This window comes from Eptesicus fuscus, chromosome 6 (assembly GCF_027574615.1).
Source record: "Eptesicus fuscus isolate TK198812 chromosome 6, DD_ASM_mEF_20220401, whole genome shotgun sequence".
Classification (NCBI taxonomy): domain Eukaryota; kingdom Metazoa; phylum Chordata; class Mammalia; order Chiroptera; family Vespertilionidae; genus Eptesicus; species Eptesicus fuscus.
In genome coordinates this window covers 65875557-65889448 of record NC_072478.1, presented here as the reverse complement: position 1 = coordinate 65889448, position 13892 = coordinate 65875557, and the positions used below count along the sequence as shown (strand labels likewise).

The 13892-nt window shown below is 40.4% G+C and overlaps 1 protein-coding gene and 1 non-coding gene across 15 annotated transcripts in view; one reads left to right on the top strand and one right to left on the bottom strand.

Moving 5' to 3' along the window:
* LARP1B (La ribonucleoprotein 1B) overlaps nucleotides 1-13892 on the top strand; it is a 135141-nt gene that overhangs the window by 47766 nt on the left and 73483 nt on the right. For 11 of the 14 annotated variants that reach the window (XR_008556370.1, XM_054717741.1, XM_054717738.1 and 8 more), the window contains one exon: nucleotides 13391-13514. The exons of 1 other annotated variant lie outside the window; for it this stretch is intronic. Coding sequence is in view for 12 of the 13 variants with exons in the window: in XM_054717741.1 (XP_054573716.1) it covers nucleotides 13391-13514 (124 nt within the window). In the remaining variant the exon portion in view is untranslated. Of the gene's footprint in view, nucleotides 1-12151; nucleotides 12274-12354; nucleotides 12431-12519; nucleotides 12545-13390; nucleotides 13515-13892 lie in introns of those variants that run through there. 2 more of the 14 variants (XM_054717748.1, XM_054717746.1) reach the window with 2 other exon arrangements.
* Nucleotides 7824-7956, bottom strand: LOC114233440 (small nucleolar RNA SNORA42/SNORA80 family). The gene has a single exon (XR_003619581.1). It is a non-coding gene; the product is annotated as a small nucleolar RNA SNORA42/SNORA80 family (small nucleolar RNA).

The window sequence follows — 13892 nt, the reverse complement described above, 5'->3', positions numbered from 1 at the left end:
AACGCTGTATCCACTGAGCCAAACCAGTTAGGGCTGGAAGAACATCTTTATGAATTCATATTTGACAATGGTTTGTTGTATGACAATAATTGCATAAGCAACAAAAGAAAAAATATCAAAACTTAAATTTTGTGCTTTAAAGGACACTACTAAGACAGTGAAAGGACAATAAAAACATAATACCATTTAGTTTACCACCCCCAAAATTAAATATTGAGGTGTAAATCTAAGAAAATACGTACAAGTTTCATGTGAGGAATATAACTTTGACTAGAGGCCCGGTGTATGAAGTTCGTGCACGGGTGTGTATGTCCCTCAGCCCAGCCTGCACCCTCTCCAATCTGGGACCCCTCGAGGGATGTCTGACTGCCCATTTAGGCCTGATCCTACGGTAGGATCGGGCCTAAACTGGCAGTCGGATATCCCTCTCACAATCCAGAACTGGTGGCTCCCAACTGCTCGCCTGCCTGCTTTCCTGATTGCCCCTACCACCTCTGTCTGCCAGCCTGATCACCCCCTAACCACTCCCCTGCCAGCCTGATTGCCCCTAACTGCCCTCCCTGCAGGCCTGGTCACCCCTAACTGCCCTCCCCTGCAGGCCTGGGTCCCCCCAACTGCCTTCCCCTGGAGGCCTGTTCCCCCCCAACTGCCCTTCCCTGCAGGCCCGGTTGCCCCCAGCTTCCCTCCTCTGCCAGCCTGTCACCCCTAACTGCCCTCTCCTGCAGGCTTGATCTCTCTTAACTGCCCTCCCTTGCAGGCCAGGTCCCTCCCAACTGCCCTCCCCTGCTGGCCATCTTGTGGTGGCCATCTTGTGTCCACATGGGGGCAGCCATCTTGTGTGTTGGAGTGAGAGTCAATTTACATATTCCTCTTTTTTATTAGATAGGATTAGATAGGATAGAGGCCTGATGCATGGGTAGGGACTGGCTGGTTTTCCCTGAAGGGTGTCCTGGATCAGGGTGAGGGTTCCCTTAGGACATGGGATGACCTGGGCAAGGGGCCTATGGTGGTTTGCAGGCCAGCCACGCACCCCGGCGACCCAAGCGGAGGCTCTGGTATCTGGGATTTATTTATCTTCTATAATTGAAACTTTGTAGCCTTTAGCGCAGGACAGAGCAGGCCAGGAAGTTGGTCTTCCACCATCGCTGGGAAACCCAAGCCTCCTGCTCGCTCCGTTGCTGCAGCCATTTTTGTTGGGATTTATTTATCTTCTATAATTGAAACTTTGTAGCCTTGAGCTCAGGCCAGGGCAGGTGGAAAGCTTGGCTTCCTCCATTGCTGGGGAAACCCAAGCCTCCTGCTTGCTCCATGGTCACAGTCATCTTGGTTGGGTTAATTTGCATACTCGCTTCTGATGGGCTGGTGGGCGTGGCTTATGGATGTAGTGTAGGTGTGGTCAATTTGCATATTACTCTTTTATTAGGATGAAATAAATCAAAGGAAACCTATTTCATTTAGGAATGCTCAATATTGTCAATTCTGCCCAATTTGTTCTATAGATTCAATGTAGTCCCAAGCAAGATTCGAGGAATTAATTTTGTGACTATCTACCAATTGATTCCAGAATTTATATGGAGAGACATAAGACCCAGAATAGCCAATTCTTTATTAACAGTCAGAGAACTGATACTCCCCAGCTTTAAGAGTTACTGTAAAGCTATAATGATCAAAACAGTGTGGTACTGTTGAAAATATAGACAAATAGGACAATGCACAAAATAGAGAGCCTGCAATATAATGAACTTATCTTTGGCAAAGGAGCAAATGTAATACAATGGAGAAAATAGTGTTTTCAACAAGGTGATGAAATAATGGACACCCACAGGAAGAAATGAATCTAGACACAGACCTTATAATTTTTACAAAAATTAACTCAAAATGGACCACATACCTAAATGAATCACATACACAAAACTATAAAATTATTAGAAGATAACATTGCGGAAAATCTGAATGACCTTGAGTTGGGCAGTGACTTTCTAGATAAGCCATCAAAAGCACAATCCATGAAAGAAGAAATCGGTGTTTGATTTCATTAAACTAAAAACTGTTCTGTGAATGATACTGTCAAATGAGAAGACAAGCCTCAGTGTGGCAGAAAGATATCTGGTAAAATTATTATCCAAAATATACAAAGAACTCTTAAAACTTAACAACGTGATTAAATATGGGCCAAAGCCCTGGCCAGGTGTCTTTCTTGGTTGCAATGTTGTCCCATATACCAAAAAATGATTGCTGGTTCGATATTCAAGTAAGGGCATAAACCTACATTGTGGGTGTAATCCCTAGTCCGGTGCCTATGGCAGGCAGCCAATCGGTGTTTCTCTCTCCCTCTGCGCCTCTCTCTCCTTCTGCCTCCCCCTTTCCCTCCCTCTCCCTTCTTCTTTCTCTAAAATATAAAGGGCCAAAGATCTGAAAAAGACAAAGGTGACTATTATGCATATGACAATACTCCATATGTCATCAGGGAAATGCAAATTAAAACAACATACTGCTACAGACAGAATGGCCAACATTGGACACTGACAACACGAAATACTGGGGAGGATGTGGAGCAACAGGAACTTTCATTCATTGGTAGTGGAAATGCAAAATGGTAGAGCCACCTTAGAAGACAGTTTGGCAGTTTCTTACAGGAACTAAGCATATTCCTTGTCATACAATCTAGCAGTCACCTACCTTGGTACTTACCCAAAAGAGATGAAAAGTTATAGCCAAAAGATGTTGATAGTGGGAAGACCATGTGTGTGGGAGGGTATAGCAACTTCGTACTTTTTGTATAATTTTGCTGTAAAACTAAAACTGCTTTAAAAAGCATCTGTTTTAAAAAAAATAGAACATATTCACAAATCATATTTATTAAAGGAGTCTTACAACTCAAAAAGACAACCCAATTAAAAATCAAAGTCACTCCAAGAGATACCTTTTCATACCTTCTATGATGAGTATATAGTTGTCTCTAGGAATTAGGGGCACTGATCCCTGCACAGTTGAAAATTCATGTGTAAACTTAACTACAGTCCCTCAGTATTCACAGAGGATTTGTTCTAGGATACAAAATTTATGATATTTAAGTCCCTAGTATAAAATGGCATAGGCCCAACTGGGTTGGCTCAATGGTTGAGCATCGACCTATAAACCAGGAGGTCATGGTTTGATTTCTGGTCTGGGCACATGCCAAGGGTTCGGCCTCCATCCCTAGTGTGGGTCATGCAGGAGTCAGCCAATTAATGATTCTCTCATCATTGATGTGTCTCTCTCTCCCTCTATCTTCCTTTCTGAAATCAATAAAAATATATTAAAATAAAATGGCATAGGAAAATGCCTACAATTGGTCCCCCTCATCCACAGATTCCAAACTGGATTGAAAATACTATTATTGATTCGCAGATGGATGAATTCACAGATATGAAACCTGGATATACAAAGGGCCGACTGCATATTATTATTATTTTAATCTTTATTTTTCAGATTATTACAGATGTTCCTCTTTTTTCCCAACATAACTCCCCTTCACCTGGTTCCCACCCCACCCCAGGCCTTCTCCCCACCACTGTCCTCATCCATAGGTGTAAGCTCTTTGTCCAATCTCTTCCCGCACCCCCCATAGTACCTTCCCCTCAAGAATAGACAGTCCGCTCCCTTTCCATGCCCCTGATTCTATTACATTCACCAGTTTATTCTGTTCATCAGATTTTTTATTCATTTGACTTTTAGATTCACTTGTTGATAGATATGTATTTGTTGTTCATAATTTTTATATTTACCTTTTTCTTCTTCCTCTTCTTAAAGAATACCCTTTAGCATTTCATATAATACTGGTTTAGTGATAATGAACTCCTTTAGCTTCAATTCTAAATGATAGCTTTGCTGGGTAAAGTAATCTTGGTTGTAGATCCTTGCTACTTTGAATATTTTTTGCCACTCCCTTCTGGCCTGCATAGTTTCTGTTGAGAAATCAGCTGACAGTCATATGGGTACTCCCTTGTAGGTAACTAACTGTTTTTCTCTTGCTCCTTTTAAGATTCTCTTTTTGTCTTTTGCCCTTCGCATTTTAATTTATGATGTGTCTTGGTGTGGTCCTCTTTGGGTTCCTCTTGTTTGGAGTTCTCTGAGCTTCCTGGAGCTATAAGTCTATTTCTTTCACCAGGTAGGGGAAATTTTCTGTCATTTCTTCAAATAGGTTTTCAATATCTTGCTCTCTCTCTCCTTCTGGCACCCCCATAATCCGGTTGTTGGTACTCTGAAAGTTGTCCCAGAGGCTCCTTACACTATCTTCATAATTTTGGATTCTTTTTTCTTTTTTCTTTTCTGGTTGGGTGTTTTTTGCTTCTTCGTATTTCAAATCTTTGACTTGATTCTTGGGATCCTCTATTCTGCTGTTGAATCTCTGTATATTGTTCTTTATTTCAGTCAGTGTATGTTTAATTTCTGACTGGTTCTTTTCCTTTTTTTTTTTTTGGCATTCTCACTAAGATCCTTCAAGATCCTTGAAGTTCCTCGGATGTTTCTCGAAGATTCTTGAGTAATCTTATAACTGTGGTTTTGAACTCTATATCCAGTAGTTTGCTTCCCTCCATTTCTTTCATTTATGACATGTTTCTTTGTCTCCACATTTTGGCCGCTTCCCTGTGTTGATAGAGTGGCCTTGTGTGGTAGGTGTCCTATAGGGTCCAATGGCTCAGCCTCCCCAGTCACCTGAGGTGGACACTCTTTGTGCACCCCTTTGTGGGCTGTGTGCACAGTCTTGTAGTTAAGCCTTGATTGCTGTTGGTATCACTGGGAGGAATTGACCTCCAGGCCAATTTGCTGTGAGGACCAGCTGTGTCTACACTGGAAGAGCTGCTGTGCAGGAGCCACCCTTATGGAGCAGGACTTGCTTCATTGGGGCTTTGGTGCTCACGGAGTCTGTCCCTTGAGTGTGTCTCTTATGGATGTGAAGAGTTGTAATCCGGTATGGTCTCACACTGACCACTGGGTACACTGGCTCTTGGATCTCCAAGGAGGTGCAAAGTCAGCCACTTCCTGGGGCCACCCAGCAGGAGCTACAGAGAAATCTGCAAATTCCTCCTCTTTGTATTGGGTTTGGAAGTGCCCAGACGAGGCCCAGCTGTGTAGCAAGGCTAGCTGCTGCTGCTGCTGCCTGTTTAACAGGTTTTAGGCTGAGAAAGGACAGGCCATTCATATGCAAACGCCGCTACACACAGCATGGGATTCACCAAGGTGGAGCAAGGATTCACCAAGGTGGAGCAAACAGCAGTGGCTGCCAGTTAGCCCTGCACTGGAAAGTCCCCCCACCCTTCATCCTGCGTGCCTGTGCAGGAACAATGATTTGCTGCAAGCACCTCTGAAAGAAAGCTGTCCTTGCGTTCCTGTCCTGATGCCAGACAGTCCAGTTTCTCCCCGTATGACTCTGGGTCCCCCAGAGTCTTGCCCGGAACTGGAGTTCAGAGCAAGCTGGAGCTTGTATCTCCCTCCTGATTAAAAAAGTAGCACACCCGGGTGCCAGCACTTTCTGCGCCTCCGCACCTCCTACCAGTCTCAGTGCACTTTCTTCACCTTCTTCACCTCTCTCAGCCAGCTTTCATGCGGTTCTGGATGCTAGTTCTGCCTTTTAGTTGTAATTTTGATGTGATTGTGAGAGGCATCAAGTATAGGTGTTTACCTATGCCACCATCTGGGTTCTCCTCTGCATATTGAAAAAAAAATTCAGGTATAAGTGGACCTGCCCAGTTCAAACTTCTGTCATTCAAGGGTCAACTATAATAAAACCATACACACAACTGTTGGTAAGATGGGAAGTAGTAATCCTCATAGAATACTGGTGAGAATATAAAAAAGTCCAACTACTTTGGAATGCAGTCTGGCAGTTCTCAAAAGGTTAAACAGAGTAGTTAAACTTTTATTGTTGAAAGTGTTATATATGTCCCCTGTTTTCCCCTCATTGACCCCTTTTAGCCAGCCCTTGTCCCTCGCTCCAGGCCTTCACCATCCAATTGTGTCCATTGGTTATGCATACAAATTCTTGGGTTGATCTCTTCCCACCCATCCACCTCCGCCTTCCCTCTGAGATTCCATAATCTGTACCATGTTTCTATGTCTCTGGATCTGTTGTGTTCATCAGTTTATTTTGTTCATTAGATTCCACATATGAGTGAGATCATGTGCTTCTTGTGTTTCTCTGATTGGCTTACTTTGCTTAGCATAATGCTCTCCAAGTCCCTCCATGCTGTCTCAAAGGGTAAGAGATCCTTCTTTTTTACTGATGTATAGCATTCTGTGGTGTAAATGTACCACCTTATAAGTACAGGCAGGTCTTTGCCTGTATTTGTGACAGATGGTAAGAGGAACTTTAATTTTTGTGAAGTCTTTGGTGTATAGCTGAAAATGGTGTTCAAGTTCAGCCGGAGATGCCACACTCTCATAGAGACAGTGACATCCTACTGATTTGGCAAGAGGAGAGAACCCTAAATTTCCACTCACCCCACCACTTGAGCCATTCTCCTCACTAGAGAAGAACACCAAGTGAGAACCCTTATGGCAATGCTTGGACCTATTCCTCACCAGGAGTCAACTCATGTTGTGCAAGTTGCACTAAATGCAATTCTGGACCAAAAAGTAACTTCTGAACCTAGGGTGGGGATTATTCTTGTCTTCTCTACTTCATAGGGTTGTAAAGGTTTTTGAAAACTAAAATACTGGGCATGTATGTGGCTATATGGTTAGGTGGGACCAGGAATAATGAATGATACAAATGGAGGGGAACCCAGGAATTTAAAGAATGCAGCAGCTCAGGCTTTATATAGAAATTCTGACTGCATTAACAAAGTTCAGTCTATGGAATTCTTTCCTGGTGCCAGCATCAGACATTTCCATCATTAGTCCTTTGTGTTATGTTTTTTTTAAATGTGGTTTTATTGATTTCATTGAGAGAGGAAGAGAGAAGGAGAGAGAGTAATATGGATGAGAAAGAAACATTGATTGACTCTGTCCTTCATGCCCTCTACTGGGGATGGAGCCTGTGGCCCAGGCATATTCCCTGACCGGGAATCGAATTACCACCCTCTTGGTGCACAGGACGTTTGCCCAACCAACTGAACCATACTGGCCAGGGCTGTGTTATATATTTTCAAATGCAAAATTTTAAATTCTGCCCTGACTGGTTTGGCTCAGTGGACAGAGCGTCGGCCTGCGGACTCAAGGGTCCCAGGTTCGATTCCGATCAAGGGCATGTACCTTGGTTGTAGGCACATCCCCAGTAGGGGGTGTGTAGGAGGCAGCTCATCGATGTTTCTCTCTCATCGATGTTTCTAACTCTCTATCCCTCTCCCTTCCGCTCTGTAAAAAAGCAATAAAATATTAAAAAAAATTTTTAAAATTCTGTTTCCTAATACCTTCTTCCTCAGATTACTTTCTTCTTATGGGTAACATGAGGCCCAGACTCAATGTAGTCACTCTCTTTATAAACGATTTAGATTTAACTTCTTGCTGAACAGACAAGTGAATCAGGAGACCTGATTTCAGGACGTACCTCACTATTTATTTATTTTTTATGTATTTTTATTGATTTCAGAGAGGAAGAGAGATAGAAACATTAATGCTGAGAGAGAATCATTGATCAGTTGACACCTGCATGCCCCACACTGGGGATCAAGCCCCAACCGGGGCATATGCTCTGACTGGGAATTGAACCATGACCTCCTGGTTCATGGGTTGACTTTCAAGCACTGACCCATGCTGGCTGGGCTGTATCTCACTATTTAAATGTCAGCCATAGTCTTTTGCATAAGTCATTCCCTATAACTTAATCTTTTTTCCTGCCTTGCTGTGCAACTCACTTCAGTGCCTGTGTCCTATAGGCAGAGGCCAGGCAATGGTTTAAGGCCATAGTTTGCTCTGTCAGGGGCACCATAAGAGACCCAGGGGGATGGGCCTGGCATAAATCCAAACCCATGCAGGCGTCCTTATTTTAACACATACTTAAATACTTAGACTAACTCCTTGCCGGGGATTCATTTAATAACATGCTGAGTGCTTGCTGTGTGCCAGACAATACTGGGAGCTGGGAATGTGGTAGTGGATATGATTGACTGTTGAAAATACAACCTCCAAGTAATTCATAATGGTGATGTTGGTGGTAGTGAGGTGGATGGATAGAGATAATTAAACCAGAAAACCTAGGCAATAGATAACTGCCATTATTGACCATGGAATTTAGTTATGAATCTCTTCTTAAACAGGAAAGAAGAAACCTATTTTATGGCCCAGGCTATGGTGTATTGTAGTGAAAGATTTTATCTACACTTGGAAATAATTTCTAATTTGCAGTTACTGGTGTAATGTTCTGCAGATGTCAGTCCAGATTGTTTGATGGTGTTGTTCAAATGTTAATAGGCTTTTTGTCTGAATTACTGAAAGAGGATGTTAAAATCTTCAATTGTGGTTGAAATTTATTTGTTCTTTTAGAGCTGTCAGTTTTGCTTCATGAAATTTGTAGTACTTATATGTATATTAGATGCAATATGTTTCTGTTATGAGATGCAATATACATACATACATCTATATACATATATAGTTATGAATTCTTGATGAATTTACTCTTATCAGGGAATGTGCCTCTTTATATTTTGTAATGCTCTGTCTTAAAGTCAACTTGCCAGTTTTCTTTCATCTCTTTAGTTTCAGTCTGTTATTGCCTTTATTTTAAAGGAGAGTTACTTATAGACATTGTACAATTGGGTCTTAATTAAGTTTTAATGTTTTTTTGTGACCTCTGGTTATTCAAGTATTTTATAATCATTTTATTTCCTCCTTTGACTTCTTATTTATGCCTTTTAAACATTTTATTTTATTTTATTTTATTTTTTTATTTATTTTTTAAAAATATATTTTATTGATTTTTTACAGAGAGGAAGAGAGACGGAGAGAGAGTTAGAAACATCGTTGAGAGAGAGAAACATCGATCAGCTGCCTCCTGCACACTTCCTACTGGGTATGTGCCTGCAACCAAGGTACATGCTCTTGACCAGAATGGAACCTGGGACCTTTGAGTCCGTGGGCTGACGCTCTATCCACTGAACCAAACCAGTTAGGGCTGTACTACTTCTTTTTACATCTCTCTTGACATTTAATACTTTTTGGCTTACAAATATTTAATTTATAATTACAAAAATATAATTCCATTACCTTTGTGCTATTGTTGTTCATATCCTTTTACATATATTATAAATTGTATCTTAAAATATTATTTTGCTTCAAACTAACAGGGTTTTTTTTTTTTAAGGAAATTGTAAAAAGAAAAAATCAGCCTTTTATATTTACTTCTTTTATTCATTTCTATAATTTGTTTCTATCTGATATAATTTCCCTCTTAGCCTGAATAGCATTGTTTAGCATTTCTTATACTGTAGGTCTGTTGACAACAAGTCATCTCAGCTTTGATTTACCTGATAATGTGTTTATTTTACTCTGATTTTTATATGATGTCTTCACTAGATAGGGACTCTAGATTGATAGTTTTTCCTTTTGCCATTTTAAAGCTGATATTCTATTGTCTTGTGGCATTGACTGTTTCTAATGAGAAGTCAACAATTATTTATATGGTTGTTCCCTTATATGTAACGTGTCTCCTACCACACTGCTTTCAAGTTTTCCACTTTACCACTAATTTTCAGCAATTTAACTATGATGTGTCTTAGTGTGATGTTCTTTGAGTGTATCCATTTTATAGTTAACTGAAATTCTTGGACCAATAATTTGATGTTTTTCTTCAAAATTGGAAAATTTCAGTTATTTCTTTCTTACTCTTTAAAAAATTTCTAAAAAATGTTTTCTAGCCAAAACCGGTTTGGCTCAGTGGATAGAGCGTCGGCCTTCAGACTCAAGGGTCCCAGGTTCGATTCCGGTCAAGGGCATGTACCTTGGCTGCGGGCACATCCCCAGTAGGGGGTGTGCAAGAGGCAGCTGATCGATGTTTCTCTCTCATCGATGTTTCTCACTCTCTATCCCTCTCTCTTCCTCTCTGTAAAAAATCAATAAAATATATTTAAAAAAAAATGTTTTCTATTGATTTCAGAGAGGGGGGGGGGGGGGGGGGGAGGCGGGGCGGGGAGGAGAGAGAAAGAAACATCGATGAGAGGCTGTCTCCTGCAGGCCCCCTACTGGGGATCAAGCCCACATCCTGGGCCTGTTGCCTGAACAGGAATGTAACTGTGACCTCCTGGTTCATAGGTCGGCTGTTAACTGCTGAGCCACACTGGCTGGGCTTTTTTTTTTTTTTTTTAATTTTAGGACTTCAGTTAAACTATTTGATGGTTTCACAGACCCTGAGATTTTTTTCTGTTTTCTTACATTTTTTTTTTCTCTCTTTTCTAGAGTTTGGGTTATGTCTATTGATCTATCTTCAATTTCACTAACTTTTGTCTACCATCTCCACTCAATTTTTAAGCTCATCCAAATACAAACTTTTTGGTTCTACAATTTTTTTTTTGTAGATTCTTTTTTTTCTGCTGAGATTTTCTATCTGTTCATTCATAAAGACCATAGTTTTCTTTAGTTTGTCAAATATAAATATATATTTTATATAATTTATATATAAATATATAACCATTTTAGCCCTGGCCAGTATGGCTCAGTTGGTTGAGTGTTGTCCTCTGCACTGAAAGATTACCGGTTCGATTCCCAGTCAGCACACATGCCCAGGTTGTGGGCTCAATACCTGGTAGGCGGCATGTAGGAGGCAGCCATTTGCTGTTTCTCACATCGATGTTTCTTCCCCTCTCTCTCCCTCCCTATCTCTCTAAAAAGTCAATTTAAAAAAACATTAAAAAATGTTTTTAAGTCCTTATCTTAAAATCTAACATTTGAAACATCTGAAAAATAGTTTCTATTGACTCCCTTTTTTCTTGACAATGAGATATATTTTCCTGTTTCTTTTCACAACTAAACTGGACATTGTAGCCATTATACTATAGAGATTATAGCTTATGTCATCTTCCTCTGAGGAATGTTTTAAAATGCCGGGCACACGGGTTAAAAATTGCTGCTCTACATATGTGTAGGTCAGGGCAGGGAACATCATGGTTAGAAAGGGGAAGTTTCAGGAGCCCCAAAGGCAGGGATTCTTCTTTTGAGGCAACAACTCAGACCTACTGACTCTTTTTGCTGCTATCTTTATAAAAAGGGTTCGGACTGAAACTCTAGGTCCATCTAGATTTATCCTTCTTCACACGTTTTCCATTGGTAGAGAATAAAGTGAAAACTTCTCAACCTGGTAGTAAAGATCTAACAGCTTTCTCCAACTTGTCAGGCCTTTTTTGCCACTGGTTTCTACACACATTTTCTCATTCACTGGATTACTTTCTAATAAATTATTGCTTATTTTAAGTTTCTCATCTTTTCTCACATTACCTAGTTTAGAATGCTTTTCTCTTTCTCTAAATTCTCATTCTTTTTTAAAAAATATATATATTTTATTGATTTTTTACAGAGAGGAAGGGAGAGGGAGAGTTAGAAACATCGATGAGAGAGAAACATCAATCAGCTGCCTCCTGCATACCTCCTACTGGGGATGTGCCGGCAACCAAGGTACATACCCTTGACCAGAATCGAACCTGGGACCCTTGAGTCTGAACGCTGATGCTCTATCCACTGAGCCAAACCAGTTAGGGTTCTAAATTCTCATTCTTAAAGAGCTGCTTTTGCCCTAGCCCGTTTGACTCAGCGGATAGAACATTGGTCTGTGGACTTAAGAGTCCCAAGTTCGATTCCTGTCAAGGGCATGTACCTCGGTTGTAGGCTCTGGCATTAGGCAATCATTCGATGTGTCTCTTTTATACAGATGTTTCCCTCTCTCTGTTTCTCTCCCTTCCTTTCACACTCTCTAAAAATCAAAGGAAAAATATCCTCAAGTGAGGATTAACAACAAATTAATTAATAATAAAAAAGAGAGCTGCTTTTGTCCCATCCCTTTTTATGTACTGCCTAATATTAGTTTTTATGGGTACATTTCCTTCTTTCTATCTAACTTGTAAATTTCTTAAGGGTAGGGAATGTATATTACAGTAGTGTCCTGGTGCACGGATTTGTGCACATTGCAAGGAAATTAATTAGAAATATTTTAATATTGCTATTCGTCCTTTCTCTATAATAGAAATGTCAACCAAATTCACGATCGACAATGACAGATCGAAACACACGCATGCGATTGGCGCCAGCAAGAGCTTTATATGTATTGCACATGCATGAGTCAACTTAGCCTTTTATATGTATAGAATAAACTTGCTTAATTAGACCTGCTTTCTGATTTAGCTAAACTTTTTCCAGCCCAATGAAGCACCCCAACTTCTCTTTCAGGTAATTGTCAGCAACACAGCAGTAAATATCAACATGAAGCAGATTATTATTGTAGATCACGCAGGGAGAACAAAGGGTAAAATATTTAACTGTAGCAGTGTTTGACTATATTCTGCGCAGTGAGAAAACCTGAAGTCATTTTCAAGTTCCACCATTTCTTTTCAGTCGGGTCAAGTTTCTAAACTTTCTAAATCTCCATTTTCCGGCTAATGAAAAGAAAATAGGATTCTACCAAGTTTCCTATCTACCTACTCCAGGACTTCTGTGAGGATCAAATGAGCTGAGGCACGTGAAAACGCTTCACAAACATTTGGTTAAATTGTAAAACGTTTGCACCTGGCTATAAAGCAAGTTGTGTTCCTGGGCTGAAAAAACTCCAAGGAGGCTAGTCACTAGGGAGAGGAAGCCGGGTGTTGCTACCTGACATCATTACCTGGCACCAATAGTGACCGTTTCCAGGCTGGGCTGGGCTGTGGGCCGCATTTTGTGCCATGGGGTCTCGGCAGCATTGGCTGCAATTTGGTGGGTGTTGCTCCGGGAGGTGGCGGGGCTTGTGTCCCACTTTGGAGAAGCCAAGTGTGGTTTGTCGGTGCCAAGTCCGTGGTGCCATTTATTTTTAAATGGCCAGTGTGCATCATGGCAGCTCCTGCATTGAGCGTCTGTCCCCTGGTAGTCAGTGTGCATCATAGCTACCAGTCGGATGGACGGACACTTAGCCTTTTATATATAGATTATTTAGTAACCTCTATAATACCCTAGTAATCTAGTGTGTAAATGCTCAGCAAATTTAATTAGAATGAATGCTCTGTTTTAATTATAAAGTATTTATAATATTTCAGGGTTCTCTATGTCTCTTTAGACTCTGAATATTAATTATAATTAAGTAGAACGTTAGATTCTTTATTAGAACATCTTTTTTATTCTGTTGCAATTAATCCCTATTTTAAAAACTCAATTTTTGAGGTTGGTATCAATTATTGTCTGTTAGTTATGCTGTTAGCCAGTTTAGTAATTAGATTCCTCCATTCTACTTCAGCAAGAAGTTGAGAACTTTAAGAAGCTAAATCTCATTAGTAAAGAGCAGTTTGAAAACCTAACACCTGAACTTCCTTTTGAGCCAAACCAAGAAGTTCCTGTAGCACCTTCGAAGTCCAGGCAAGGTATGTAAATCTGCTTTTGTGTAAGTGTCTGAATGCTATTAAAGCAGTTCTAAATTATTTTTAAAGTTTGCTCCTTTATTTATGAAAACATTTAGATACCTGGTAAAAGGCTAGAATTTTAAAACTCAACTTTTTATTTACCTTTTGGTGAACTTCAAAACATTTTAGAGACCTAAAAATACAGATTTTAAGATTGGTAAGATAGCCTTGTAGTAAACGGGCAGAGTTTGAATCCCATTTTACTCTTGGTGAATAGGCAGGTAATTACAAAGGTGACCTAGAGTTATCTAACACCAGATTGTCTCAAACCTGGTTGCTTATTTTTTTAAAGTAGGTAGAATCGGTTGGTCCTCTATGTGTCTTTTTTGATTTTGAGAT